This window comes from Cnephaeus nilssonii (assembly GCF_951640355.1).
Source record: "Cnephaeus nilssonii genome assembly, chromosome: 21".
NCBI classification, from domain to species: domain Eukaryota; kingdom Metazoa; phylum Chordata; class Mammalia; order Chiroptera; family Vespertilionidae; genus Cnephaeus; species Cnephaeus nilssonii.
In genome coordinates, this window is record NC_137092.1 from 30,419,426 (window position 1) to 30,433,476 (window position 14,051).

Here is a 14,051-nt window from a genome sequence, read left to right on the forward strand (position 1 = left end):
CAATGCCGAGAGAGAGAGAGAGAGAGACAGAGAGAGAGAGAGAGAGAGAGAGAGAGAGAGAGAGAGAGAGAGAGAGAGAAGAAATAGAAAAGAAGAGAGAAAGAGACACTTAATAAAATATAAAAATTGTGGAGGGATCTGGCAAGAAGCGGCGGGTGGCTGGGAAGATACTAGGTCCGGGCACTCCGGGCTCTGGCAGAGGGTGGGGGCGGGGAGCGGGGGGCGGGGGCGGGGGCGGGGGTCGCGGGGCGCTGCAGCGCTGCACCGGGAGTTCGAGGCTACCGCAGCGCCCGGGCTCCGAGGGGAGGGAGGGCGGGAGCGCGGCGAAGGGAGGGGGCTGGGGGAGGGGAGGAGGGAGGGGGCGGCGGGCCGGCGGGGAGGAGTTCGGGGCTACCACCGTGCTCGTCGTCGCTGCTGCAGCCGCTCTCGGGCTCCGAGAAGTGCAGCCCGCCGTTGGTGGACGAGGCGCCGCCGCCGCCGCCGCCGCCGCCCGCTGGGCTCTTGGCGCTGCCGTTGGCCGACCGGTTCTTCCCCAGCAACTCGGGCCCTTTCTCCATCATGCCGGGCATGGTAGACGAGGGGAGGGGGCGAGGTGCGGGGGAGAGGGAGGCGTCGGGGTGAAGGGGGGGGGGATCGCTTAGGAGTGCGGGCGGGAGGGAAAGGAGGAGGAGGAGGAGGAGGAGGGTGTTAATATGGAGCCGCCATAACCGCCCCGGTCCGGCAGTAGCGCAGTCGCCTCACAACCACCCGCCCCGGCCCCGCCTCCCTCCTCCTCCTCCTCCTCCCTCCGCCCTCCCCGCGCCCCCCGGGCTCCCCGCTCGGCCGCGCCGCGCGCTACGCGGCCGCCGGTATCACTCCGCCCCGCAGGGAGGTTCCGGCCGCGGGGAGGGGTCGGGGGGAGGCCAGGGAAGCCCGGCTCGCCGGCGGTCGCGGCCCCTCCGCGGAGCACGAGGGAGCTCGCCGCCGCGGCGCGGCCGCCTTCCTGCCTAGGGGGCGCCCTGGTGCCGGGGCGGCGCGCGCGGAGCCGCGGACTCTTTGCCCTCTCCGGGCGGAAGGAACGCGGCCCGTGTGCGGAGGAAGGCGCGACCCGAGGCGCCCGAGTCAGGGGAGCGGCCCCCCCCCCCCCGCGTTTTCCCGAGGAGTTTGCGGGGGGCCGGGTGGGCCCCGGCTAGAGCCCGGCCCTCTTCAGCATCGGCGGCGGGCCGGCCGCTCGGTGGCCGGGCCCCTCCGCCGGCGTCGCGCTGGTGGCGCGCCCTCCATGGAGTCGGTTAGTGGAGCTGGCGACCTCCGCGTTCCCAGGCCCATCCATCCGGCCGCGTAGACCGGGCCGTGAACGCCGCAGTTTTTTGGGTCGGAATCTCTGAACAGGGACCCTGATGATCCCCAGGAAGAGACCGATGGTGCCGAGCTGAGTTGCCAGTGCTGAGCCATGCAGCTCTCTTTTGCTAAGAGTTTTTTTTTTGTGTTTTTTTTTTTAAGCCTTTACCCCCGTTTTCCTCTTTTGACCTTTTCTTTCTCTCTCCCTTCTTGCTATTGCATTCGTTTGGGAGTGGGGGCTGTCCGTGGTGACAGGGGGACGGGGTTCTTGCCTAGTTGGCGCCTGCCCAGTGGGCGCTGCCCTGCGGTCTGGGCTTGGGGCAGAGCTGGAGAGGGCGGAGTCCTGACGCCGAGGTGAGGCCAGAGCTGCCTCCTGGCGGGGTTTCCAGCCGGGCAGGGCCTGTGCTCTGCAATGCTTTTCTGGATTGCATTAGGCAGAAGGAAGAGGGAACTGCGTTTTTGCGTTCACCAGATTTGAGGACCTTGGCTACGTGCCAGGCTGCCTGGTGTGGGGGCCTGTTGATGATTTTTTTTTTTCTTTTCCCTTCCCTCATTGAGTATTTGAACTGTGAGTATTCAGTATGCAGATGTAGGCAGAGGAGTAGTTGGGGTCAACAGGAAGGTATTTTCCAAACACTTAAAAAAGATTGCCCTGGAAGAATTCTATTTTAGGTCAATGGAGAGTGGAGCAAACCAGAAATAAGCCCCCCTGACCGGAGCAAGCCTTCACTCAAAAGAAATCAGGAAGTGAGCCAAGAAAAGCCTGGGAAGTAAATATTTGGCAGAGGCCTTGTGTAAAGGGGAAAAATCTCCTGGGCAGTACAAAATCTGTCTGGTTCTGTTAGTGGAGATAGTTTCATCTCTATCAAAGCTTGATATAATTCCATTTAATAGTTAAATCATACAACAATCTTTTTTTAAAAATATATATATTTTATTGATTTTTTACAGAGAGGAAGGGAGAGGGATAGAGAGCCAGAAACATCAGTGAGAGAGAAACATTGATCATCTGCCTCTTGCACGCCCCCCACTGGGGATGTGCCTGCGACCAAGGTACATACATGTCCTTGACCGGAATTGAACCTGGGACCTTTCAGTCCGAAGGCCAACGCTCTATCCACTGAGCCAAACCAGCCAGGGCACTAAACCTTTTTTTAAAAAAAATACATATTTTATTGATTTTTTACAGAGAGGAGGGGGGAGGGATAGAGAGTTAGAAACATCGAAGAGAGATCAGCAGCCTCTTGCACACCCCCTATTGGGGATGTGTCCGCAACCATGGTACATGCCCTTGACTGGAATCGAACCTGGGACCCTTCAGTCCACAGGCCGACGCTCTATCCACTGAGCCAAACCGGTTAGGGCACAACTAAACCTTTTTATTCTATTCCTTTTATTAACAACTACAGTCCTGAATATTATTTTAATTCCCATAGGATTTTTCTATAAGGAGAGAATGTCCTGGCCAAATGAAATGAAATGGCCATTTTCCTTGACGGTTATATTTTTCACTGTAAATTAATGCATTGGTACTTTTGTTTTATACACAAGCTTCTGATGAACATGATTCAGCATCTCTGGTCCTGTAACACAAAGGCCAGACTCTTGAGTTGAGTGAATTACAAAGAAATGTCACTCTGAGGCCTCTCGGCCAGCCAGCTTTCTGACACCCAGCTTTGCAACACCCACTTTTCCACAGAACAGAATTTCTGCATACCGTTATATGCACCACATTAAAGATTAGGGGTAATAATTAAAATATTATTAGTAGTAGTAAAACCCTTAAAGTAAAAAGATTACACCTTTATTTTTATCTTTTTAGTACAGCAAAGAAGGCAGAGCAAGGTAGACTGCATTCCATTCTTAAGAGAAGGACCTCAGGGAGGGAGGTGGGTAGGTTATAGGATTTTTAAAAAGAAAAGCAAGTGTCTATTTTGCCCCTGAAGAAAAGGAACATGGGAACATGGCCTGATTATGAAGAATAATAAAGGGCCTTAAAATGATTTCCCAATTATTAACAGGACAATTTAGAAAAAGAAACAACTTAAGGAGAAATATTGGGAATGTCTATTGGGTTAAAGGAATAAAAGAATCTGAACAAGGAAGAAAAAAACCTTAAGAAATGGTTAATAAACAATGTCCAATGATGCAGTCATGTTAAGGGTTTAAGAAAAGGGCTTTCCCGAAACCGGTTTGGCTCAGTGGATAGAGCGTCAGTCTGCGGACTGAAAGGTCCCAGGTTCGATTCCGGTCAAGGGCATGTACATTGGTTGTGGGCACATCCCCAGTAGGGGGTGTGCAAGAGGCAGCTGGTCAATGTTTCTCTCTCATTGATGTTTCTAGCTCTCTGTCCCTCTCCTTTCCTCTCTGTAAAAAATCAATAAAATATATTTTTAAAAAAAGAAAAGAAAGGGGCTTTCATTTGTCAATTAGAAGGGTGTTAGTTATTTTGTTTGTTATTTTGTTTCGGCTGTTATTTTATTTTTTTAGTTATTTTGTTTTGGCTGTTTTCTTACTGTATTTAATTTTTTTTCTTCCATTTTCATTGTATTTTAAATTTGGAACAGACAATACTGATACATTCTCATAGTTCCAAAATCAAAATATATGAAGATATACTTCAATATTGTACTGGACTTCTCAGTGATGGCAAACATGCAAGGAAAAAATGTATAAGGATTGGAAAGAAATACATAAATGTGTTATTTGGAGAAATCATGACAGTCTATATGTAAAATTATAACCCATAAACTATTAGTATTGATAAGTGAATTTAGCAAGTTGCTGGATTTAGTCAGCGTATAAAGCTCAATTATATTTTTATACTAGAGGCCCAGCGCACGAAATCAAGCACGAGTAACTCGCCGCCGCTTGCCGCTGCTCACCGCCCTGCCCGCTGCTGCTCATCACTCGCCGCCCCGCCCACAGCCGCTCATCGCTCCGCTCACCGCTGTCCCGCAGCCGCTCGTCGCTCGTCGCCTCACCCGCAGCCGCTCATTGCTCACCGCCCAGCCTGCAGCTGCTCGTCGCTCACGGCCCAGCCTGCAGCCGCTCGTCGCTCGCCGCCCTGCTCGTCGCTCTGCCCGCAGCCGCTTGTTGCTCACCACCCCACCTGCAGCAGCCAGTCATCGCTTGCGGCCCAGCCTGCAGCCACTCGTCACTCCGCTCGCAGCTGTTCGTCGCTCTGCCCGCCGCCGCTCGTTGCTCCGCCTGCTGCCACTCACTCGTCGCTCAACACCCCACCTGCAGCCGCTCATCGCTCGCCGCCCCGCCCGCAGCCGCTCGGCGCTCACCACCCCACCCACAGCCGCTCGGCGCTCGCCAGCTCACCCACAGCCGCTCATGGCTCACGGCCCAGCCCGCAGCCGCTCGGCGCTCACCACTCCGCTTGTCGCTTCGCCTGCCACCGCGTCACTCGGCCCGCAGCCGCTCGTCGCTCGCCGACCCACCCGCAGCCGCTCGGCGCTCGCTGCGCCACCCACCGCCACTCGTCACTCGTCGCCCCAATCATCACTCCGCCCGCCGCCACTGGTCACTTCGCCCGCCACCACCGCTCGTCACTCGCCGCCCCGCCCACTGCCACTCGTTGCTCCGCCCGCCACTGCTCCTCCCTCGCCGCCCCGCCCACCGCCACTCATCGCTCACCATCCCACTCGTCACTCCGCCCACAGCTGCTCGTTGCTCATCGCTCCGCCCGCAGCCACTGGTCGCTCGCCACCCTGCCCGCCGCCGCTCGTTGCCCCGCCTGCCGCCGCTCGGCGCTCACCACCCCACCCATCACTCCGCCCGCCGGCGCTTGTTTCTTCGCTCACCACCACTCGTCGCTCCTCCCGCCACCACTCGCCACCCTGCCCACCACCACTAGTGGGCCGGGGAGGAGGGACTGAGAGGTGGTCAATGCACCTCATGGCAACTGGTCGATCGGCCGTTCCAGTTGTTACGCTTATGGTCCCTGGCCTTTTATTATATAGGATACAAGCACTAAACAATTAGAAAATAAATTTTTTAAAGCAATCCTATATAATAAAGAGCTAATATGCAAATGGTTGTCACACCCTCGTGTCAGAACTGCTCAGACACTCAACACTGAGGAGACAGGAATGGAGACCAGCCAGGCACACATGAGCTCACGAGAGAGGAATGGGGGACAGCCAAGCACAAATGAGCTCGCGAGAAAGGAATGGGGACCAGCCAGGCTGAGGCCCGGGAGAGAGACAAGCTGCCTGCCCTGCAGTCCTGTGCACCAGCGGCTGCGGCTGTGCCTGCACCTGCGGCCCAGGAGCGGGACAAGCTGCCCGCCCCACGGTCCCGGGTGCCTGTGGCTGCAGCCCAGGAAAAGCCACCCACCCATGGTCCCCTGAGGCTGCAGCTGGCCAAGGGAGGGAAGCCTGGGTCCCGGGTGTCTTTGACCAGCCAGAGGAGGGAATCCTGGGTCCCAGGTGCGGGGCAAGGCAGAGGAGGTTAGGGGTGATCGGGCCAGCAGGGAAGCAGGGGTGATCAGGCCAGCAGGCAGAGGTGGTTAGGGACGATCAGGCAGGCAGAGGGGCTAGGGGCAATCAGGCAGGCAGGAAGGCAAGTGATTAGGAGCCAGGGGTCCCAGATAGTGAGAGGCAGTTGGATATCCCCTGAGGGGTCCCAATTTGGAGAGGGTGCAGGCCGGGCTGAGGGACACCCCCTCCCCCCGCCCCCGTTCACGAATTTCATGCACCAGGCCTCTAGTATAAAAAATATGAAATACCTTGCATACTAGTATCTTATGGCTGCTATTACTACAAACTCAGTGGCTTAAAACAAATTTATTCTCTCAAAAGTTCTGGAGACCAGAAGTCCAAAATCAAGGAGTCAGGGTCACATTCCCTCCAGAGCCTCTGGAGAGAATCTCTTCCTTGCCCTTTCTAGTTTCTGGTGTCTGCTGGCATTCCGTGGCTTGAAGCCACATCACTCTAATCCAGTGATGGGCAACCTTTTGAGCTTGGTGTGTCAAACTTCGCCAAAAAACTGAGCATAACTCGGGTAGTGTGTCACTTTGAGGAAAAAACATTATTTTGCAAATGTTTCATCCTCAGGAGCAGCAAATGTTTCATCCTCGGCATGCGGCCGCTTCAGCGGCCGCATGTCATCAGAAATGGCTACACGTGTCAGTGCTGACACGCGTGTCATAGGTTGGCCATCACTGCTCTAATCCCTGCCTCCACCTTCACATTATCTTCTCTGTGTATGTCTTGAATTTCCCTCTTCCTCTGTCATACAAAGACACAGGCAGTTAGGGCCCACCTGGATAATCCAGGATTATCCCTTGTTTCAAGACCTATAATTTAATCACATCTGCAAAGACCTTTTTTCCCCCAGATAAGGTAACATTTCCAGGTTCCAGATATTAGGACCTAACATCTTTGGGGCAGCACCTAGCCCTTTGCACCTAGGATTAAATTTAAATGAAAGATATGTAGTCTAAAAACTCTATATTAGAACTCTATATTGTTCAGAGAAATTAGCGAAGACACAAGTAACTGGATAGGTGGCCTGTGGTCATAGATCAGAAGACTCTAATGTAAAAATGTCAGTTCTCCCCAAATTGATCTGTAGATTTAGTCTAATCCCTAACAGAATCAAAGCAGGTTTTGTGTGTGTGTGTGTGTGTGTGTGTGTGTGTGTGTGTGTGTACACGTGTGCACGCGCGCATGTACATTGATAAGCTGATTCTCAAATTTATATGGTCATTTCAGAAGACCAAGAATAGCCAAGACAATCTGGAAGAACAACAAAGTTGGAGGATTTATACTACCAGATATTGGAAAGTAGACCAATGGAGCCCTGGTGTGGCTCAGTTGGTTGAGTGTGTCATCCATGCACCAAAAGGTCGCCATTCCCAGTCAGGGCACATGCCCCGGTTGTGGGCTCGATCCCCGTCAGTCAAGGTGAATGGGGAAGACAGTGATCCATGTTTCACTTTCACATCGATGTTTTTCCCCTCTTCCTCTCTCTAAAATAAGTTTAAAAAAAGAAGGTAAACCAATAGAACTGAATAGGGTTCCCAAACAAATCCTTATGTGAACATTTTATGGAAAAGTTGACACTACAAATATGGAGGGGAAAAATGGACGTTTCAATAGATGGTGTTGGGTCAATTGAATATCCATGTAGATGGAAAACAAGAAACCTTGATGCCTACTCATGTTATCTCTATAACTTTGGGTAGTCAAATATTTCTTAAACAGGACATAAAAAGCTCAAGTTATAAGGGAAAATATTGAACAAAATATTTCATAAAAGTGAAAAATATAAAGAACCTTGAATTATGTCAGGAAACTACAAATAGTTTTGTATTCCTGGGGCATGAAGTCAATTCAGGATGAGACGAGAGGTAGGCAAGGGCTGACCCGCATAAAGCCCTTTATAGCAGTCATAGGGTTAAGCAATTTACTCTCTAGGTAATGGAAAAGGACCAGAGGGATCTAAGCAAGCCAGTGATTTGGCTCAAATGATATTTTAGATGGAAATTGAATTTGGCAAAGAAATCAATTAGAAGGCTGTTGAAGTAGTCTGGAGATGATAAGGCTTGAATTATGGCAGTGGTAGCAAGGATAGAAGCAGGGATAGAGCTAAACATTTAGTAGGTAATTACCAAAATTTGGGGATTGGTTGAATATGGACAAGAAAAGGGAAGGGAGTAGTCTAAACTGGTGCCTTCTGTGTAGGATGATTGTATCAACAACGGGAGGTAAATAATGAAGACTTACCAATTTGAGGTATGTAGAAGATGAATTCTCCATGGGGAGATAGCCAGCATTCAGTTGGATATATAATTTAGATCAGGCCTGGAGAAAGGGATTTGTTACTAATTGATTATAGCTACGTAAGTTCATGAGATCTAACTAGATTACACAGGAAAAGCATGTAAAATGAGATATATGAGCTGAGAATGAAAAGCCGAGGGACACCAACATTGGAAGGGCCAAAAAGAGGAAAAGGAAACCGTAAAAGAGACTGAGAAAAAAACATAAAAATAAGAAAACTAGGAAAGGTGTAACTAACTTCCTGAAACCAAAGGTATAGAGAGATCCAAAGGCCAGGGAAGCAGCTAAGTCTGATGAGATAAGGTGTACGTGTGTGTACAGTGCTTAGGCAAGTAAGAGTCATGAATGATGTTGGTAAGAGCAGTTTTCCTGGCATGAAGGACTGAAATATAGAAGTAGAGAAATTTTGTTCAAATCGTTATTAAGCGTTGTCAATGGAAAGGTCGTTGGCATCAATTCAGTACCAAAGGAATTCCCAATTTGGAGTTCAGTGAAGAAGGTAATGTTATTCAGTGCAAACAGTTCATTTGTGGCACCGAACTGCTCTCAAAATATTCTGTATCAAAATATTTTTCATCTTTTTTTTAACATTACTATTATGATTAGTTTTTAGTCTTTAATACCAACACACACCCATACAATGAACTATAAGTGACCTTTGAAAAAGATTGAAGCATATCTACTTATGCCAATATAGAACAGTCTTTATATTTTAAGGGGAAAAGTCGATGTGCAAATAGTTAATACAGTATTCATGTATAAGTGTGTGTGTGTGTGTGTGTGCACGCGTGTTAGTCTGCACAGGCTGCTATGACAAAGTACCACAGACGAGGTGGCTTATTAGCCGCAGAAATTCATTGTTCACTGTTCTGGAGGCTAGAAGCCCAAGGTCTTGGTTGGGTGAGAGCCCTCTTCCAGGTTGCAGACTTTTCCTATAACTTCACCTGAGGAAGGGGCTAGGTATCTCTTGGAGCCTCTTTTATAAGGCACTAATCCTATTCATGAAAGTCCTACCCTCATGATTTAAGTACCTCCCAAAAGCCCACCTACAAATACCATTACCTTGGAGGGTTAGGATTTCAATATATGAATTTGGGTGGAACACAAATATTCAAACCATAGTAGTATGTCTCCATCTTCTTTTTTTTTAATTAATTAATTTTTTAAAAATATATTTTATTGATTTTTTTACAGAGAGGAAGAGAGAGGAATAGAGAGTTAGAAACATCAATGAGAGAGAAACATCGATCAGCTGCCTCTTGCACACCCCCCACTGGGGATGTGCCCGCAACCAAGGTACATGCCCTTGACCGGAATCGAACCTGGGACCCTTGAGTCCGCAGGCCGACGCTCTATCCACTGAGCCAAACCGGTTTCGGCTCCATCTCCTTTTTAACACACACACACAAAGTATATGTATAGCTGCCACACACGCTCAGACTGCTTCCAAGAGGGTTCATGGAAGTCGTCTACCTCTGGGAAGGAGTGTCAGTCTGGGATGGAAGGGAGACTTACCTTTTTATGTGTACCTTCACACAGCTGGCCTCTTGTCATGTGCATGGATTATGGTTTTGAGAAAATAAATGTTTAAAGAATTGACTAATAGATAAAACAATGTTTAAAAAGTTAAATAGACAAGGATGTTAAAAATAACATTAAAAACGTAAAAGTAAAGTTACAGCTAAAGTTAAAAGCTAATAGAAGTTGGGAAATAGAATGGAAGAGGAAAGATAGGAAGAAGATGAGGTGTCATCCTCACTTTACAAAAGGAAACAAATTTAAGCAGGGCAATAATTGTAGACTACACTTTGATTCACCAACTACACTAGGCACACAGGAAGGACCTCAACAGAATCCTGTTTTACTCATATTATCCAGGCTCATAAGGAGTTTCTTTACGATACCAATTTTTCGCTGTAGAGTTTATTGATTTGCTCTTTGGTCCTCCTTCATTATTACTTTAGAAGTGCCTGTCTCAGGATAAATTTAACTCTGAAACAGAGTCAGGTGATGCTGCCCAGCATGGCCAGGAGACTGCCCAACATTGAGCCACTTGTGTTAGGCGCAGTCTGGTAGGGACAGCCCAAACATACTTACAGAGCCTTTTGTTTTAAAGCCCCTGATCTTTAAGGAAAATCATAATCTTAAGAGATGAAAGGAACTTTAGAGGTCTGGTAACCCTCTTTTTCTTTACGCTCGAATATTACCATTTGTAATGATTTATTTGGCTAAATTTATTTTAAGTCTAGGTAGTGAAAAGTCTAAAGTTTATATTTAACTTTGCCCTTGATACACAGTATTTTTGACTAACTCATTCACTTATTTTCTTTTTTTTTAAAGTATTGTTTTTATCACGTGTTTCTCTTTATTAGTAAGACTTTTGTGTGTGTGTGATATTTTCTTATTCATATTTTTTTATTGTTTTTCTTCTTCTTAAAGAAGTCCCTTTAACATTTCTTGCAATACTGGTTTGGTTGTGATGAAATCCTTTAGCTTTTCTTGTCTGGGGTTTCACTTCTTTCCCCTTAGTTTTACAAATTAGAAAATAGAAATCACGAATTAATTTTTCCTATTTAAAAAGATGTTTAAAGAACATATTAAAATCAGTCTATAGGGAACTCTAGGATCCAAATTATGAGGTAATCTGAATATTTGAAGATAAAATTAGATGCATTAACCTCTGAAATGGAAGCAAACTAACATTACATCGATATGTGAAAATAATCCTAGAAAGCAATATGAAAATGTTTCAGAAACATGCTGCTCCAAAAATATTTTCTTGAAGATTGGAGATAGTGATCTAAATGTAATGTGCAAAATAAAGTATAAGTAATGACAAAAACACAGTCACTGGCACATAGTAACTATTCAGATTAAGAAGGCTAACGGCTAATCCTTCCTATAACACTTTAAGTTGAACTTTCCCAACATTTAGAGCCTTCCCGGAGAAGTAGAACCAAACTGTATAACTGTACTGTTAACCTAAAGCATAGTAACCTCTATTTTGTAAAATGGCTATTTGAAATTCTCTGCTTTTTAGATAGTCCCTTGTTCTGTGAGTCAACTCTACTATTTTTAGAAAGTCCCTTATTCTGTAAATTAACTTTGCTTTTTAGCTTGCTTGAATAACAGGGAAGATAAACTTAGCTGTCTGACCTTGTAAGCTAAGGACTGATACTCCCATACTCTCATGCCAAATGTATTTTTTTAACTGAATAGAACTATATTGTGCTCAAGGCCACAGGCTTCCAGAGAGATATCTACTAAGCTTTAATAAAAAGAAAACTTCTGCTTGTTGCTTTGCTCAGAATTTGAAATCTTTCTCTGAGCCCGCCGGGATAATAAACAGTGTAACTCCATTTCTCTGGGCATTGCTTGGTTTTTCTCCGGTCTTCTGTAACAAGATGATGATAATAATTATTAAATGTATAGATTAGAAATAAAATCAAAGAGCTTCTCCAGACTGACCAAGGAGATGGCACCCTGAATGGTTCTTTATTTAAATAGAAATATTTCTAGAAATAACAATACAAAGAAACAGGTTCCCTGGAGAATCTCAACTTATTAGGATACTAGAGGCCCAGTGCATGATTTAATCATGCACCTGGTGCACCAGCGGGCTGGCTGTCCGCCAGTGCCCCAGGCCTTCCGAAAGCCTCCGGCGCTGCGGAGGCTTTTGAAAGGCCTTGCGCCGGAGCAGACAGCCGGCCAGGTCCCCCGCTTTGGCCTTTGATCGCGGGGGACCTGGCCGGCTGTCCGCCGGTGCACCAGGCCTTCCGAAAGCCTCCGACGCGGCCATGGAACAGACGCTGAGCTCCCGGCGCCACTGGCTCCGCGAGCTCAGCGTCCTGCTGGCCCAATCAGCTACCCCGGCCACCCTGAGTCCCGCCCCCTGCGCCTCCTGCTGGCCCAATCGTGGGCGTAGCGGAGTGATGGTAATTTACATATTACCATTTTATTATGTAGGACTAGAGGCCCGGTGCATGAATTCGTGCACAGGTGGGGTCCCTCGGCCTGGCCAGTGATCCAGGCAGATGGGGGCCATCTCACCCAGTCCCGATCAGGGCCGGCCAGGGGGAGGGCCCGTGGGGGGTCGCCGGCCACGGGAGGTTGGCTGTGGGGGCGCACTGACCACCGGGGGGGGCAGCTCCTGCATTGAGCGTCTTCCCCCTGGTGGTCAGTGCCCGTCATAGCTACTGGCCGGTCATCCAGTTGTTGGTCATAACAGTTGCTTAGGCTTTTATATAGAGAGATAAACAGGATTTAAAAAAAGTAACTGTTACCTACTGTGCTATGTTTAGCCCCTCCTTCCCTTACCTATCCTGATCTATTCCTATTACTTTTGGTTATCAGAATAATGCCATTTTATTTAGCATAGGCCATGTATGTGGCTTCAGGGCTTGCAGGTAAGAAATACCTTAACTGTCCAAACATCCTTTTCTACAAATTTATTTGTAAGTATCCCCTTTTTCCCCCAGTCTCAGAAGATGTGCTCTACTTCCGGTTCAAGACCAATTAAGCCACCTTGTCCCTACCCTCCTTAATCCTCCAAAGTGTTGCTCTATCAGTTAATCACTGGTCTGTGTTATTCTTTATTATTTAGTAAAGTTTAAAGGAAGTTTCCGTCTAGGAGTAGAGAGGAACTTGCGATAGTAGAGAATGAAGATAAACAGAAAACTGAGAGATGTGAAATGAGGTGTGGGGGGCAGGGGAGAGAAACTTAATAGCAACAAGCTTCTATTTTTTTCAGCCTGAGGTCCCTGAAATTGACTGTTTCCTGTGGCTTTTTCTTTAATTCATTGTCTTCTAATAATTCCTCTTATTTTCTTAATCTATTTCAAGGTAGATTTCTATCACTTGCAACTTTAGCAGTAAGTTTTTACTAATATAGTAGTATTTATAAATAGTATTAAGTCCTGATTTTCACACTGGCATATATTCGATCAGTTTATAACCCATCTCCTTGCAGTATTTCTAACTTAAATAGTAAATCAAATTAAATATTAGAAGTAAAGGTAAGCATTTTTCTCTGTGACTTAATTCAGCTCAGTACTTTCGTATCCCACCCATTACTGTAATCCTGATCCATGTGAACTATGAGATAAGTGTTATATTAGATAATATATTGCCCCAAAGAAACATTAATTCTCTGGGACAGTAAATCTGAAGCTATAATAATGAAGGGCATTTTATGACTACATGGGATTTGAAATGGGCTGCCTTCTACAACGCACCCTCCTTGGAGTCAATCATTTTAAATTGTAGAGTATTTAGTTCCTTTTTATATTTTCTCTTTGGGCCTTCAGGTATAATAAATGGTTCTTAGTTAAACTGAGACCACTAAAATGATAGTTTTAAAGTATTTTCCTTCAAGAAAAAGAAGAGTCCATCCTATTATTATGGTTACATGACCACCTCTCCCTCCCTTTAAAGCATTTATTCAGCAAACTGAAAGACCAGCCAGGAGCCGAAAACCAGAAATACAGGCTCTATTAGGGGAAAGAGACCTGCCGGTCTGTCTAGCAAGGGGACCTGTGCAGAGGTGAGCACTCTTTTGAGGGGAGAAATGGGAAGGAATGGGGGCTTAGAGTATTCGGCGCACGCTGATTGGTGGCTTAATGTATGGTCCATATAAGGTAGGCACTCAGGTACTTAGGGACAAGGGCTTGAGGTATTTGGCAGGTTCTGATTGGTGGTTCAATGCAATGTATAGTCCATATACGGTACATGGTTAGGCACTCAGGTATTTCCGGGTTGCAGGTTACGTCATACTCCACCCACCAGTTGGGGGAAGGGAGGATCTATCACAAACGTTATTTGAGAACCTACTAATTTGTGCAACAACCTCTTCCTGGGGTTACAAGGATTAACTAGACCTGGTATTTAGTGAGGTCAGTCTGATAAGTCCACAGGCCATTAAGTACAGCTGACCGGGCT

General features: G+C 47.2%; 2 protein-coding genes across 8 annotated transcripts in view; one reads left to right on the top strand and one right to left on the bottom strand.

Moving 5' to 3' along the window:
- The window catches only part of RCOR3 (REST corepressor 3), a 45,623-nt gene extending 44,875 nt beyond the window's left edge, over positions 1-748 (bottom strand). For 2 of the 7 annotated variants that reach the window (XR_013813001.1, XM_079761936.1), the window contains exon 1: positions 398-747. Coding sequence is in view for 6 of the 7 variants with exons in the window: in XM_079761936.1 (XP_079618062.1) it covers positions 398-569 (172 nt within the window). In the remaining variant the exon portion in view is untranslated. Of the gene's footprint in view, positions 1-397 lie in introns of all 7 variants that reach the window. The other 5 variants (XM_079761938.1, XM_079761935.1, XM_079761941.1 and 2 more) reach the window with 3 other exon arrangements.
- LOC307093782 (uncharacterized protein) lies at positions 568-11,457 on the top strand (the record flags this gene model as incomplete). Its single annotated transcript, XM_079762065.1, has 3 exons — positions 568-594; positions 991-1,267; positions 4,147-11,457. The coding sequence occupies 3 exons, from the start codon at positions 568-570 to the stop codon at positions 5,202-5,204; spliced, it is 1,362 nt and encodes a 453-aa protein (XP_079618191.1). The 3' UTR covers positions 5,205-11,457.
- Positions 11,458-14,051: the final 2,594 nt, after the last annotated feature.